The 14,754-nt window shown below is 48.3% G+C and overlaps 2 protein-coding genes across 3 annotated transcripts in view; one reads left to right on the top strand and one right to left on the bottom strand.

The window, feature by feature from the left end:
- The first annotated feature begins 5,017 nt into the window (after positions 1 to 5,017).
- Fabp3 (fatty acid binding protein 3) lies at positions 5,018 to 12,758 on the top strand. 2 transcript variants are annotated; one of them, XM_026391583.2, is made up of 5 exons: positions 5,018 to 5,169; positions 9,190 to 9,362; positions 11,041 to 11,142; positions 11,566 to 11,643; positions 12,441 to 12,758. In XM_026391583.2, exons 1-5 carry the CDS (start codon positions 5,097 to 5,099, stop codon positions 12,492 to 12,494), a joined length of 480 nt encoding a protein of 159 aa, XP_026247368.1. In that variant the 5' UTR covers positions 5,018 to 5,096; the 3' UTR covers positions 12,495 to 12,758. The 2 variants fall into 2 exon arrangements, with proteins under 2 accessions (XP_026247368.1, XP_026247369.1); XM_026391584.2 differs by lacking the exon at positions 11,566 to 11,643.
- The window catches only part of Zcchc17 (zinc finger CCHC-type containing 17), a 52,773-nt gene continuing 50,635 nt past the window's right edge, over positions 12,617 to 14,754 (bottom strand). Inside the window, exon 8 of the mRNA XM_026391582.2 lies at positions 12,617 to 14,303. Within this exon, the coding sequence (XP_026247367.2) occupies positions 14,142 to 14,303 (162 nt within the window). The 3' untranslated portion in view covers positions 12,617 to 14,141. The remainder of the gene's footprint in view (positions 14,304 to 14,754) is intronic.

Below are 14,754 nucleotides of genomic sequence, written 5' to 3'. Positions count from 1 at the left end.
TCCTCTCAGGTCCCACCCCGCAGTGACTCCTGAGGTGGATTTCCTAGAAACAGCTCTGTCCCCAGAGAAAGCTGCCTTTGAGATACAGATCACACCAGGCACCCAGAAGTCCAGTTCTCACCTGCAAGAATTTGGGGAACAAGGAAGCGGATTTCCTAGTGGCAGAAGGAACGTCCCTCCACCCCCTGTGGCTGCAGCCCCTCTAAACTGTGAGAAGGGACAGGGGTTGCAGCTTTCCTATTTGCCCACTGAGCCCAGCATAGGGCCTGGCCTTCGGGTAGTTCAGAAGTAGTGCAGTGGACAGGTTATTTAAAGGGACAGAAAGGGAGCGGGGAGGGAACTTATCTGCAATGTCTAATGTCCACTCCATGACCTCAACAAGAAGTTGGCCAATGGGGCTGGGGATGTGGCTCAAGCGGTAGCGCGCTCGCCTGGCATGCGTGCGGCCCGGGTTCGATCCTCAGCACCACATACCAACAAAGATGTTGTGTCCGCCGAGAACTAAAAAATAAATATTAAAAAAAAATTCTCTCTCTCTCTCTCTCTCTCTCTCTCTCTCTCTCTCCTCTCTCACTCTCTCTTTAAAAAAAAAAAAAAAAAAAAAAAAAAAAGAAGTTGGCCAAACACTGGGAGCTTCTTTTTGATTCAGGGTCTCAAAAGTACTTGGCTCATTCAACTGTCCTAGAGAGGAAACCTGGCAGAGAGAGAGAGAAAGGAATTAGTATTTGATAATTATTCATGTTAGGTTTTCCATTTATTCTCTCTCTCTCTCTCTCTTTTTTTTTTTTTTTTTTTGGTACTGGGGATTGAACTCAGGGGCACTGGACCACTGAGCCACATCCCAGTCCTATTTTGTATTTTATTTAGAGACAGGGTCTAAATTGCTAGTGAAATTGCTTAGTGAAATCCCGTTTCCTTGATGCTTTTGGTGATCCTCCTATCTCAGCCTCCTGAGCTGCTGAGATTACAGGTGTGTGCCACCACAACTAGCCTTATTCTCTCTTTTAACCCTTGTGACAACCCCAAGAAATTGAAGGCCTTCCTGCATTTGAAGGGAAAAAAGATTCAGAAGAGAAAGGGCTTGCTGCAGATCTCTAGCTAGTAATTGACAGGCCTTGGATTCAGAATCCAGGCCTCTTTTTAAATTGCTGAGGCTGGCCTCGAACTTGTGATCTTCCTGCCTTTAGTCTCCTGATTAGCTGGGATTAGACTCATGTGCCACCACAGTGTCCTGCTTGAAAGAGGCCTCTTTCTAAGGAGAATGTGTCTGATCTTCCATGCACCAAGGGAGAAAGAAGTATGGAGGGTGAAGAACAAAGGGTTATCAAAATCACCATGGTAGGCAGAGTCAGAGATCTACCACCCTTACCAGAAAAAGAGAAAAAATTCCCAGTTGCAGGTCTTAGTGGTGGCATAGGGCAAGGTGGAGATGGTCAGCACCTGCTGACTTAGGTCCCGAAGGGGCAAAAAAGAGGGTCTCCACCTGCCCGGGTCAGTGGACCCTCCAGCTCTGCTTCTTTGGCTCCACCTCTAAACTCTTTCCCATGCCAATAGCACAGTCCTTAATGGAGGACCCAGATGGCAAGGGAGGGTCCAGGAAATAGCTGAAGATGCTGAGCAGGCCTCCCTCTCCCCCCTCCTATGGCCCCACATATCATCCGGTGCTGCAGGCCCATCTCATTGGCTCACTCCTCCTTACTCATCTCTCCTCTTCTCCATCCTGTGGTTGCTGTGGAAACACAGAAGAGTGACATCAGCATAGGGAGCAGGCTGAAGAGATGCTGCTCTTGGCAAGCACTGGTTCCCTGCCTGCCAGATGTTATAGCCACATCTGGATCTGCCAATAGCAAGAACAGGAAAAGGACAGGACTCACAAGTGGTCCCTCCCAAGACTGCCGTGAGCATAGTAGGGCAAGGAGGATGCAGGTACTCAGAGTGGGGAGGAGAGCGCTGTACATACTTCAAAGGGAAGATGAAAAATTTCTGGCATGGTGGTTGTTCCTAAATCCTAGTAACTCGGGAGGCTGAGCAGGGGTTTCAAAGTTCAAGTCAGCCGGGGCCATTTATCCAGACTCCGTAGAGAGGGCTGGGGATGTGACTCAGCGGTAGTGCACCCCTAGACTCAATTTCCAGTAATGAACATCACACACACAAAGAGTCAGAAAGAGAGAGGAAGGATGAAAATCAGCAAAAGGAGGATGGGGTGTGACTTAGAAGTCAAACTTGGTGACATGGGTGAGAGCAGGGGTAGCCCATGTGGGGTTTGTCAGAGTGCCTCAAAACCCAAGCTGGACCTCTTCTGTCCATCTTCACAGCTGTAGCAGTTTCTAGTCTTGTCTCAGGATAAAGAAGTAAGGAGTGGGGCTGGGGTCATGGCTCAGTGGCGGAGTGCTTGCTTAGCATGTGTGAGGCACTGGGTTCAATTCTCGGTACCACGTTCAAATAAATAAAGGTCCATTGACAACTAAATATTAAAAAGAAGTAGTAGTAGAAGAAGAAAGGAGAAGCAAAGAAACCAGCCTTGGGTGACGGAGCAGGGGAGGGGCAGGGTTCAGACTCTTAGGTATCCTGTATCATTCACCAAGAGAATAAAAACCATGTATCAGCCAGACGCCATGGCTGTAATCCCAGCTGTTTGAGAGGTTGAGGCAGAAGGATCCAGAGTTCAAATCTGGCCTCAGCAAAAGCAAGGCGCTAAGCAACTCAGTGAGACCCTGTCTCTAAATAAAATACAAAATAGGGCTGGGGATGTGGCTCAGTGGTTGAGTGCCCCTGAGTACAATCCCCGGAACGCCCCCCCCCAAAAAAAAAAAAAAAAAACAAACCCCAAAACCAATGCATCAGGAGTGAATATTTAGTGAATCATGCTTAGCATTTTAAATGCGTTCTTCTTCCCCAAATACCTCTATTTCAAAGATGAAACAGAACCTCAGAGTGACTTAAGTGAATTGCTGAAGACCATAGACAAAATCCAGTGGAGTCAGGATGAGGACACATCTTTCTGCCGGCAGTTGCCAATCCAGCTGCAGCCCTCCCCCACTGCAATGTGCAGATCATGTAGGGAAATGGCTTAGGGACTTGGGTGTCTGTCCACTCAGTGCTTGAGAAAGGAGGCCCATGGGTGAGGGTGTAGCTCAGTGGTTAAAGAACTTTCCTAGTGTGTGCAAGGCCTGGATTCAATCCCCAAATTGCAATAAATAAACAAATAAAATGGCCACTAACCCTACTCACACTTAAAAAATAAATAAGAGAGGAGGCCCTGTGTCTAAAGGTTGTGTGACCTTGAAGTGAGGTCACCAGGGCTCCATGCTGAGCCCTGAGGCCTGTCCCTATAGCTTTGGCATAAATGGGCCTTCTCAGTCTTCTGGCAAGTCCAAAGTAATCAAGGCCTTGGTGGGTGAGGGAGAGGCCTCTTCCTCCTGGGCCTTCTTCCCAGAACAGCCAGGGTAAGGGAAGATTTCCACTTGGAGAAACAGGCCCAGGGAGGAAGATCTGCCCCATTACAGTGTGTGGCAGAGGTGGCCAGCCCCCAGGGCTCCTGGGTGCCTTTCTGCAGTTCATTCTCTCCTGTGCAGGGCCTTTCTGCTGGGAATTCACTCACACCTCTCTTGGGGGCAGGGCGTGGTGGGGTGGGGGGCAGGGTTAGGGAGGGAGCTTTCCCTGAGGCTCCAGGTCAGATCAGGACAGGCCTCCTATCAATTCACCACACTAGTTGAGTGAGTATTCCCCAAGACTAACTACTTGAGCATGGCTTGTGTTTCCTGTTAGTCTCTCTCCACAGCAGTTCCCAGCACAAAGCAAGTGTGTGTTTGTTTTATATTTGTATTTACAGATGGACACAATACCTTTTCTTTTTTTAGTTTTTTATGTGGTGCTGGGGATCAAACCAATGCCTCACATATGCTAGGCAAGGGCTCTACCACAGAGCCACAGCCCCAGTCCAAAGCAAGTGTTTTAATAACTGCTGAATTAATGAATGGGTTCCTCTGAGATTCCATTTATTCATCCTCAAAAAGGGAATAACGTCTACTTCAAGTACTTTGTGTAGAAAGTTCAACGTGACAATGTACTTAAATGCAACAAACATCAATATAAGGAGGGTCTTTTCGATATAAAAAAGTGCTTTGTAAACTGTAAAGTGCCGAAACAACCGCACAGAGGGCTCTTTAAAGGAGGTGCCCAGGAGAGTGTTGGCAGGCTTGTGCCAGGTCAGGGAGGGCTGCGGGTTTCAGGCAGGTGGGGGAGGTGTCCTTGGGCCGCGAAGAACTCAATGGACAGAATTTCTGAAGGTGGGTGAAGGGAATGACCTGAGCGCAAGCTCAGAGGTCACCGGAGGGTGGGGAGTTGGGTCGCCCGAGGAAAGACGCTGGCAAGCGACATTCCGTAGGGAGGGGCAAGCACGTGTCGGGTGGGCGCCGGGAAGGGTCACGCTTTCTCCGGGAGCAGGTGAGGACGCAGGGACAGCTCAATCACCGACGGTGCCCACGGTGACTCTCCGAGCCCCGCCCCTGGGCAGTGGGAGGCGGGTGCCAGGCTTGCCATCTGGGCTTCAATTCGCTCCCCATTACAATGACCTTGTCCGTTGCCCCTCTGAGCTTCTGGCTCCTCACCTATAAAATAAAGACCAAGATGCCGGGGCCACCGGAGTCAACCAGCTTTCCCCAGCGGGGTCACCGGGCAAGGGCGAGTTTCCTTTGTCCTCTAGTCTCATCTCGGCCGCAGGGACAGGGTGACGGACGCTCCGGGGCCCCAGCGCTTCCATCTCAGATTCCGAAGAGCGCCCTGAAGCCAGGGAAAGGAGCAGGTGTTGCCAGCGTGGGGATGGGACTCCGCGGCCGGGGCGAGGCAGGCACAGGCGAGCCGGGACCAACGGCTGGTCCCCTCCCGCCTGACCAGTGGGGGAGGGGCGCCCAGCCCCCAGGCGAGCGAGCGCTGGCCCTGGGCTTCCTATTTCGGGAGGGGGCGGGCGTGGGCCACGGCTCATCATGTGATGCCAGGACTATTTAAAGCGGCAGCTCGGTTGGAGAGCCGCGGTCCCGGAGTCTACAAGCTTTCCATCTCTTGCAGCTTGCTTCTCAGCCTAGCCCAGCTTCACCATGGTGGACGCCTTCGTGGGCACCTGGAAACTAGTGGACAGCAAGAATTTCGATGACTACATGAAGTCACTTGGTGAGCGAGCAGCCAGGCTCTGGATGCCGGCTGGGAAGGGGCTTGCAGCGCACCTAGCTCGGCACAGCGCTCTGCTACTCTGGTTTCTTGTACGCTGGCCGCATCCATTCCTCCTGGACAAGGTTGGATAGCGGGGCTCAGAGGTGGCAGCCTGGGCCAGGGCGTGGGGAGGCCTGTTGAGTTGGGGCTTTCATGGTCCGAACCTGCCAGGGGTCTACCCGGATAAGGAGGGGCAGGGAGAAGGCTGCTGTGTCCTTAGATGATGTCAGGCAGGGAGTCGCTTTTGAGGAAGAGGAGTATATGACCTGGAGGTAGGGGGGGGAGGGTTTAGATAAGAGCACTGATCAAAGGCCCAGGGTGAGCCTGGGGAGAAAGAACGGGAATGGGTGGCACAGAAACCGGAGGAGTCTGAATCCGGAAAGGGATTGGGACAGATAGTGTACTATGGCCTAAAGAAGTAGGAAAGACCGAGGAAGAGATTGAATGTTAAAGGGAGAGTCATTGGTCTAGGAGAGTATGGAGAACTGTGTGATTACAGAATGGGGAAGAATAGTTTCAAAGAATCCTACAGGTAAGGACCCTGGGAAAACTGAGGCCAAGATCAAGTAGAAATTTGTCATAAATTCCATAGCTGAGCTGGTAAGAAAACCCAGGACTTAAGCTCTATAACCCACAGCTCTTCCCACTACCCTATAGACACTGGGAGTGAGAGGAACTGCTTATCCAAAGACTGACCTCAGCCCTTCCTTTACTAGTTTGCTTAGATGGAGGTGATAACCTTTCTCTGAAATTCTGGGCTCTGTTCTAGCCCACCAGGCTGGGACAGGGAAGCCTGGGATGATGATCATGGTTGAGCTAGGTTCCATGCCTGGCTTCCAAGGAAGAAGGGCTGCTTGAAGCAGATAGGCAATGGTTGTATGTGGGGGTCCCTCTCAATCTTTGCTCCTAGTCCTCCCTTGGAATAGGTACTAAAAGTGTGGCTCTTGAGGTCAGAGCTCTCAGTTGCACCTACTCTATCCTGGGGACATGCCTAGTGACTCCAGGAAAGCAACTGTTGTTTGGAAGAGAAGCACGAGGCCTCACACAGCTGTTGGGGAATCTGGATTGCCCAGGTTTAGTTCCTCTTCCCAAAGCAGACATTTGGGCCAAAGGCCTGAGTCCTTGAACTGGGCTGCAACAAGCCCAGTTATTTCATTATTCTGCCCAACTCGGCCAGAAGCCAGGTCTCCCTAAGGACCTGTCATCTTTGGGCAGGTTTTGTCTTTGGGTGCTAGAATCAACTCTGGAACTGAAACATACTAAGCATGTGCTCTAGCACTGAGCTATGCTCTTAACTCATGACAGCTTCTTATGTTAGAGGGCTGAGATTCTATTTAGCCTGCTTTTCTCAGATGAAAGCCTGAGGCCCACTGAAGAAGGGAAAAAGAAAATATTAAAAAAAAGAGAGTCTGATTGTCTTGCACAGTTGGTCTCAAATTCCTGAGTTCAAGTGATCCTCGCACGTCAGAGTTGGAGTCTGGGGCTGGGGTTGTAGCTCAGTGGAAGTATGCTTGCCTAGCATGTGTGAGGCACTGGGTTCCATCCTCTGCACCACATATAAATAAAATAAAGGTACACTGACAAGTAAAAAATATTTTAAAGAAATCTAAAAAAAAAAGTATTGTCCATCTACAACTGGAAACATTTTAAAGAAAGAAAGAAAGAAAACAAAACACTACCTCAGCTCTCAGGAGCTAGTTTTGGCTTCATTTCCTTTTCTTTTTTTTGTGGTACTGGGGACTGAACCCAGGAGTGCTCTATCACTGAACTGTGCCCTCAGCCATTTTTCTATTTTTTTTTTTAAAGGTGGACACATATCTTGGGGCCGGGGATGTGGCTCAAGCGGTAGCGCGCTCGCCTGGCATGCGTGCCGCCCGGGTTCGATCCTCAGCACCACATACAAACAAAGATGTTGTGTCCGCCGAAAACTAAAAAATAAAAAAAAATTCTCTATAAAAAAAAAAAGGTGGATACATCTTTATTTTATTTTTATGTAGTGCTGAGGATTGAACCCAGTGCCTCACACATGCCAGGCGAGTGTGCTACCACTTGAGCCACATCCCCAACCCATTTTTCTATTTCTTGAGACAGAGTCTAAGTTGATGAGGCTGGCCTTGAACTTGCTAATCCTCCTGTCTCCCAAGTCAGTGGGATTACAGGCATGAGTCATCTTAGTTTCTTGTGTCTCAGTCCCACACTCTATGTCCCTAGATAGGTCCTGAGCAAACAGCTTCTGGTTGCAGTGACAAGGCCCACTTCTGCACTAGGGAGTATAACTGGCCTAACTCACTCTGATACCAGGAGGTAAGGCCCAGTCCCTCAATGGCCAGGTAGGATGGGCTGGCATCAGTAGAACTGCAGAGTCAGTCCCTGCCCCTTGTGCCCCAGACCAAGGGTTCTCGAGAGGCAGAAAGGCCCAGCTTAGTCCCACTGACCACAGGCACAACTGGTAGCCTTGGTGCATGCACTTGTGCTGGGCAGAATGGCCTAGTGGGAACAGTGAACAGTCTGGGAGTCTAGAGCAGTCACTTGCTTTTTGACTTTGGATAAGACCCCAGACAGAGCCTCATTTGTGGACTGGGAACAATAAAACCCACCCTTAGGGCTGTTCCAAGCATTAAGTAGAACAACCTGTGTAGAATATGTACAAGGTACACAGCTTCCAGCAGGCACTATGTACTCAGGTACATTAGAAAACCAGACACCACTACCCTGGGCTGCCTCCGGCCTCACCTCTGCCTTGGGGGACGGCTCAGCACAGGCTGCTGGGGGCAGCTGGGCACAGCAGTCATGATCAAAGTTCAGTAGCAGAAGGACAGATTCCAGGAAAGCTACAACCTGAAAGGATGAAGGCTTAGCCTAAAAGTTCGGTGTTCTTTTGCTTGTAGGACACTCAGGACTTTGTCCAGCACCCAGGGAAGCCATGCATAGGCCAGGAGAGTCCCCATAGGACCTCAGGCTAGGAGTCAGGAGATGAGTTTTTCTTAACTCATTGTGGTTACCACTTTAGGCTTCTCCCAAGTCTCCTAGATTTGTACCTGATTCCTAAATCGGTCGTATGGCCACATTTGGGGGGATAAGAGTACTAATGCTTCTCAGGGGTAAAAATTTCCAAAGGTGGAAAATTCTTGTTCCCAGGGCTTTGGAAGCCAAAGTCCACTTTACCTGAGCTTGAGCTACTCAGGTGCCCTGGAGGGTCACCTGGTGCTGTGTCTTGGGAGGTGGCATGGAGGAGCAGATAAGTAAGCTCTGTAGTGAAACAGTTAATGCTTCAACTTCAGGTTTGTGACCCTGAGCTTAAACTCCATCTGTGTTTACATCTGTAGAGATACAGTGTAACTGTTATCAACCCTGCAAGGGGGCAGGAAGGACTGAACGGTGTACTTGGTACCTTATTATTTTTGGTACTGGGGATTCAACCTGGGGTATTCTAGTACTGAGCTACATCCCCAGCCCCAAGTCAGGGTCTTGCTAAGTTGTTGAAGGTTTCACTAAATTACCTAGTCTGGTTTCGAACTTGTCATTGTCCTGCCTCAGCCTTCCAAGTAGTTAGGATTACAAGTGTGTCACCGTGCCTGGCTACCTGATAACTTATTCCAATCTCAGTTCTGTCACTGTCTTACTATGGCATGCCTGTTCCTTATATTGGGGTTAAATTTGTTTGCTTCATTGTAAGAGGAAGACTGAATTTTTAAAAATAATAATGGCAGACAGACACAGCAGCAACACCTGTAATCCCAGTGAGCTCGGAGGCTGAGGCAGGAGGATCACAAGTTTGAGACCAGCTTTAGCAATTTAGTGAGGACCTGTCCCCAAATAAAAAATAAAAAGGCTGGAGATATGGCTCAGTAGTCAAGTGCCTCTGGCATAGAAGGCCACACAAAGACTTAGGTTGATCCTGGTCTAAGAATCATTCTTTGAGCTTGTGCAGTGCCTCTCAGTGGCAGCTCCATATTCTCATAATCTTCCCCTCGCTCTCAGGTGTGGGCTTTGCTACCAGGCAAGTGGCCAGCATGACCAAGCCCACTACAATCATCGAAAAGAATGGGGACACCATCATCTTAAAAACACAGAGTACCTTCAAGAACACGGAGATCAGTTTTCAGCTGGGGAAGGAGTTTGATGAGACTACAGCAGATGACAGGAAGGTCAAGGTGAGTCAGGGAAGGGGGCATGGGGAACAAGGGTACTGAGACCCTTGTCATTGCATACTGAGGAGCAGGCTCTCATAGGCAACTTGGGTGACACAAGGTTTCATAAAGCCTGTTCAGTGCTGGATTGTCCTAGGTGCTAAATACATATTAGTTCTGTCCACTTGTTTTCTTTCCTCCCTTCTTGGGACTCAACTACCAGCTGCCTCTGGGAGTGGGCAGCACAGAGCCAGAATGTTCTGACCTTGTGCTCCTTTAGCTCCAGCTGGGTGACCTTGTGCAACGTATGCCATAGCACTGGGTTTCTTTCCCCTTCCATAGATGGAGTTAAGTGGCCATGGCTGTGATCTGAAGTGCTCTGGGATTGATGCACAGGAGAAACCAGGGCCCTCCACTAGTAAGGTTGTCCAGGCCTCCACAGCTAAGCAGGCAGCTGGGAACAAGAGACTGAGACCTATCCAGATGCTCCCTCTTCTGCAACCTGTAACTCCCAAGCCTGGCCAGTGACCCTGAAAGTATTTCCAGTGTGGCCACCTGACAGGCAGTTAGAATCGTGTTCTGAGGTGGCCACTCAGCTGTCATGGGTGTTTGTAGTCTTCCCACAGTCTTAACTCCCTCTTCCAGGGGGTGGGTAGTAAGCATCTACCCCCCAGTCTCAGGTCTCTGTTACCCCATGATGTTTTTGTCTTGGCAGCTTGCCTCAGGATTCCCAGCTCTGGACCAGGCATGGGAGAGAAATAAGGGACTCTGACTTCTAGGGTGTCTCTAAGCAGTGTCCTCTTCACCAGTACCCTAAAACACAGCTTTTCAGCTGTTTTCTCTTCCTCACAGTTGCCTACAGGAAGAACAGGGTAGGGGCTGTTTTCCTTGCAAAGGGAGAGGAGTTAAAGCCCAGTGCAGGATTGCACAGCAGGCTGGCAGTGGAGCAGGGGATGTTGGTTGTCCTAAGAAAGAAGCTGACTTTGGAAAGTCACAGCCCCACCACACACCACATATCCCTACCTCCTTAAGCTTGCCATATTCTTGAGGGGCAAAAACCCCATTCAAACACAGGGATGTGAATGTGAGGGCCAAAAATAATCTGCTCTGAGTGGGCAAAAAACTTAGGAGGGATGAAAATGAGTAAGGTGGGCTACAGACAGCACAGCAAGATAGAAGCAACACAAACACATAATGACCTTCTCATCTCCTGCTGAATCTTGCTTAGCAAGGTTCCCAAGTCTGGACTATAGCCCCCAAATTCCTAGAGAAGAGAGACCTGGGAAAGTTGCCAAATGAGAACCAGCTGATGCAGGCTGGCAGCACCCAGAGGACTAAGTGGGCCTTTGAGCCAGGGCTAAGGAACACTCCAGGGACACCCAGTCCTAGGACCTTGTAGTTGCTGCCCTCTTGTCAGCTGAAGGGGATCACATGATGTGGACTGAGAAGAGAAGAGGGAAGCCTAATACTCCCCATCTAAGGGTCTTTTAGGCACTGTGATGACCATGACCAAAAAGAGGTCCTCAGAACTCCTCCTCAGCTTTGTCAGGAATATGGACAGGTACATGTCTTCTGTATCTTGGAGGAAGCAGGGCTGTGGACATCACATAGCAGACAGGATAAGTGCTTTTCTTTCTCTTTCTTATCCTGTTCCTCAGTCCTGGCTCAGATCACTGCTCAGGCCTCTACCCTTTTTCCACAGTCCACTGTGACGCTGGATGGAGGAAAACTTGTCCACGTGCAGAAGTGGGACGGGCAAGAGACTACACTTGTGCGGGAGCTAAATGATGGGAAACTCATCTTGGTAAGATGGGCAAGTGTGGAGCCTTAGCTAACTGGTTACTAACCTGTAAAGAGCCAAACCTGTAAAAAGCCAAGGTCATCCCCAGGAGCCATCAAAGCTGGGATAGGAGAGGCAGAAGAAAGGTCATAGCTTTGGACTCACAAAGGTCTGGGTTTAAATCTGTTTATAGGCTACATGACTTGGACAAGTCACCTTCTCCAAGTGCAACGATAAAGTGGGTATTAATAACACCTACCTTTTAGTGCTTCTGGGAAGTCTGAAAGAGACTGGGTATGCACAGCAGAAACCCTCACTGGGGAGGGAGGAGGATAGTGGATGCTCCACAGCCCAAGAAGAGATGGGAAGCAGGGCCAATTTGATTCTAGGCTCTCCAGGATAGGCTCCCATTTCCTATCAAAGCATTTCCTTCCCTCTCCTCTCTAGTGTTATGCTGTCACATGCAGGGGAAGCCTGATGACTGGAGGCACTGATGGACAGCACAACCCTTTCTTCCCCATTCCAGTAAGACCTCCTCTTAGAGTTAGTTCTAGGTCTGGCCTCCTGCAAGTACCTGATTATTGCCTGGGTAGAAAGTAGCAAAAATGGCTGGCAGATCTATTTAGACAAGCTTGGGGGCTTCACTTGGAGAATGTACCCTTGAGGGAACTCTTCCCCCAGATTCAGGGCACAGATAGCAGCCACTGGGATCTCTACCTTCTAACTCTGCAGGGCCTCAGGTTCTTACCTCAGCGTCTTCACTGCAGACCTTCCTGGGGAGCATAACTTGCTACCTTCATTCTTGCACTCAACATGGGGCCATTCTTGAATTCAGAGTTAGGAATGTAGTTCCTAGTTTTGGTGGGAATAGCACATACAGGACCAAATACTCACTGGCTGTTCAGACTATTGTGAGGCCATGGCTTGCCTCTATGACACCAGACGGGTGGGGATCTGGCCCTGCCCCAACTTAGGGAACTTAGGGGAAGAATGGAGAGTTGGTAGCTTAGCACAGCCATTCCTCAAGTATCTCTGGACATTTTTATTCACCTATTTGTCTACTATGAGCCAGGCACCATCTTACCCATAAGGATGAAAGAAGCTAAATGATGTAAGAAAAAGAGAAACAAATTGTATCTTCTTTTAAGATAAATAAATAATAAATCTCTAAAGTAGGAATTATAGTGCCTACCTTAAAAAAGACTTGGTACATATCAGAAATGTAAAGTACCTGGCACATAGTAGGTACTCAAGTGACACTCATCAGGATGAGTAAGTACTCCTGAGGTCTTCTCCTGTCTGACTCTCATCTTTCTTTCCAGACACTCACCCATGGCAGTGTAGTGTGCACTCGCACTTACGAAAAAGAGGCATGACGCACCAGCACTGTCACTGACTGTTCCTCTGTCAACTGGCCACCCCTGGACTCAGCACCACATTGCCTCATTTTTTTCCTCTGGAATTTTGTATAAACCTACTTTGAGGAATTCTTCTGGGATCAGGTGACACCAGCCTGCATCCCCAGTTTCCATTGTGTATGTATGTGTTCCTTTTCTTCTTTTTTTTTTTTAAACTGTATCCAATATGCTCTGAAGTCAATAAAGCAGAGCAGAGGCCATGCAGTTGCCTCTGGTGATGTGGTTCTGGGAGTCTAAGTTTTCCCCAGGTGTCAATGGGCAGAAATAACTGCTTTAAGGTCACTTGAAACACTGGATGAGAAGCTAAAATGGACAATGTCAGGGACATTCAATGATGATAGCTGCACCTACATCTTGCCTTGACATTGCTCCTCCCTGGGTCAAATCACCTATTCCAGTCATTGGCGCGTTGACCACTGAACTGTCACCCCTGGCCCATACTGCACTGAGTACTTTCTTTTGTCTGGCCCTTTGTGGGATGCTGTGGTTTCTCCCTTCCCAGAGTACAGGATCATAGGATCCAGGCTTGGGCTACTGTGGGAGAAGATGACCAGTGGCCAAGATGACTGCTAAGCTCTCATTATGCACCAGGCTAGTACTCAAAGGTTATAAATTCTTACTGGTTCTCTAATCAACTCTGGGAAAATAGATCATCTGATCATTACAGAAGGGTTTATAAGTGATCTTCCAAGAAAGCTGTGGCCTGCTAGTACCTCTAGCTTTGTATCAGCCCTTGGCTAGGCTTCTCTCCAAGGTCTAAGGGAACATATTAAATGTTTTTCTATAAACTAATGCAGATTCAGTGACTTTAAATCTGTTATGTTAACCAAGAAGAAGGATTATAAGAATAAGAACTTTGAGCAGGTTTCAAACCAAACACATTTCCATTTAGTGCCAGGAATTTAAGCAGAGACCTGAAGTGGAACTAGCCAAATCATACAGTAATAAATAGAAAGTAGAGCAATGACCTTGGCTTCATATGTCTGGTTCAGTGGTCTGTTGGAATGTCATATACAAGATAAGTCAAACTGCAAATGACTGTTTTATGGCTGTGGTCACTGGCTGTCACTTCTAGCCTAGTAGAACCATACTAGGGAATGGAAAAAGTGAGCACCACTCCTTACCACGTTCTCCCTCTTGCTGCCAGTTTCCCTCTGCTCCCACATAGGCAGCATAAACTAACCCATCGCCTGGTTCAAGACAGACAACAGGAAGGCACCAGTCACTGTTCAAATACAGCCAGGCTCTCACCTCCACAGCAGTACTTGTGGCTTTAGCCTGGACTCCTATAAAGGTATCCAGCTCTGGCAGTGGTAGCTGAGGAGGGTAAACAGACCTCCTGCTGAATGAAAAAAAATAGGGTGAATGAATGGGTGGGCCTCAGGGGTCAACTGCAAAGAGATCAGAAGCAGTAAGGAAAGAACAACTCATTCAGGCGGCTGCTTCTGACCTGTAACTCCCAAACCTGCTTGCTGCATTCCCATAGATGTCAACGGGGTGGGAGGCCATATTCTCACTATTGAGTCTTTTCAGGAGCCAGAGCTTCAAGGCACAAAACTCCTGGTTCCTTATTCTCTCAACCACCCCGTCCTCTCTTTTCTACTCTCATTCCTTGTGCTTCTTCTTATGCTTCTTCTTCTTTTTCTTCTTCTTAGCCGCCTTGCTATCTTTTGATGTGTGCTTTGCTCTCTTGCCTGTATCACTCTCAGAGTCTGAGCTGTCAGAGTCAGATGACTTCTTGTCTCTATGTTTCTTTTTCTTCTTTTCCTAAAAAGAAAAATTTAAAATTCAACATTGTGCGTGTATATTTGCTTTAAAAAAAATCACAGCTGGTAATCAGAAGGGAGCTATTTAATAAGTTAGAAGACAATAAATAAAAGCAATTAAGTAAAAAAAAAAAATAGCCAAAACAAGTGAAAGAACCAAGACAATACAATATCTATTATATAAATTCCAGTATATATAAAACATACATGGATACATGTGTACTATACAGAGTTGTATGTTTATTTTTAAGTTTTTTATGTTTTTGTGGTACTGGGGATTGAACCCAGGATCAATTTATGGCGAGGCTATATCCCCAGACCTTTTTGAGACAGGCTCTCTCTAAATTGCCTAGGCTGGTCTCAGACTTGTGCTCCTCCTGCCTCAGCCTCCTGAGTAGCTGGGATTACAGGCATGTGCCACAATGTTGCACTATGTGTACACATTTATACAT

This window comes from Urocitellus parryii, chromosome 11 (genome assembly GCF_045843805.1).
Source record: "Urocitellus parryii isolate mUroPar1 chromosome 11, mUroPar1.hap1, whole genome shotgun sequence".
NCBI classification, from domain to species: Eukaryota; Metazoa; Chordata; class Mammalia; order Rodentia; family Sciuridae; genus Urocitellus; species Urocitellus parryii.
This window is presented reverse-complemented; position numbering and strand designations above follow the sequence as displayed.

Bases quoted from the DNA above. Each gene is read 5' to 3' on its own strand.
- Fabp3 (XM_026391583.2), top strand. From the start codon at position 5,097: ATGGTGGACGCCTTCGTGGGCACCTGGAAACTAGTGGACAGCAAGAAT. The intron at 5,170-9,189 runs GTGAGCGAGCAG...CCTCGCTCTCAG, and splicing joins TGACTACATGAAGTCACTTG to GTGTGGGCTTTGCTACCAGG. The intron at 11,143-11,565 runs GTAAGATGGGCA...TCTCCTCTCTAG, and splicing joins ATGATGGGAAACTCATCTTG to TGTTATGCTGTCACATGCAG.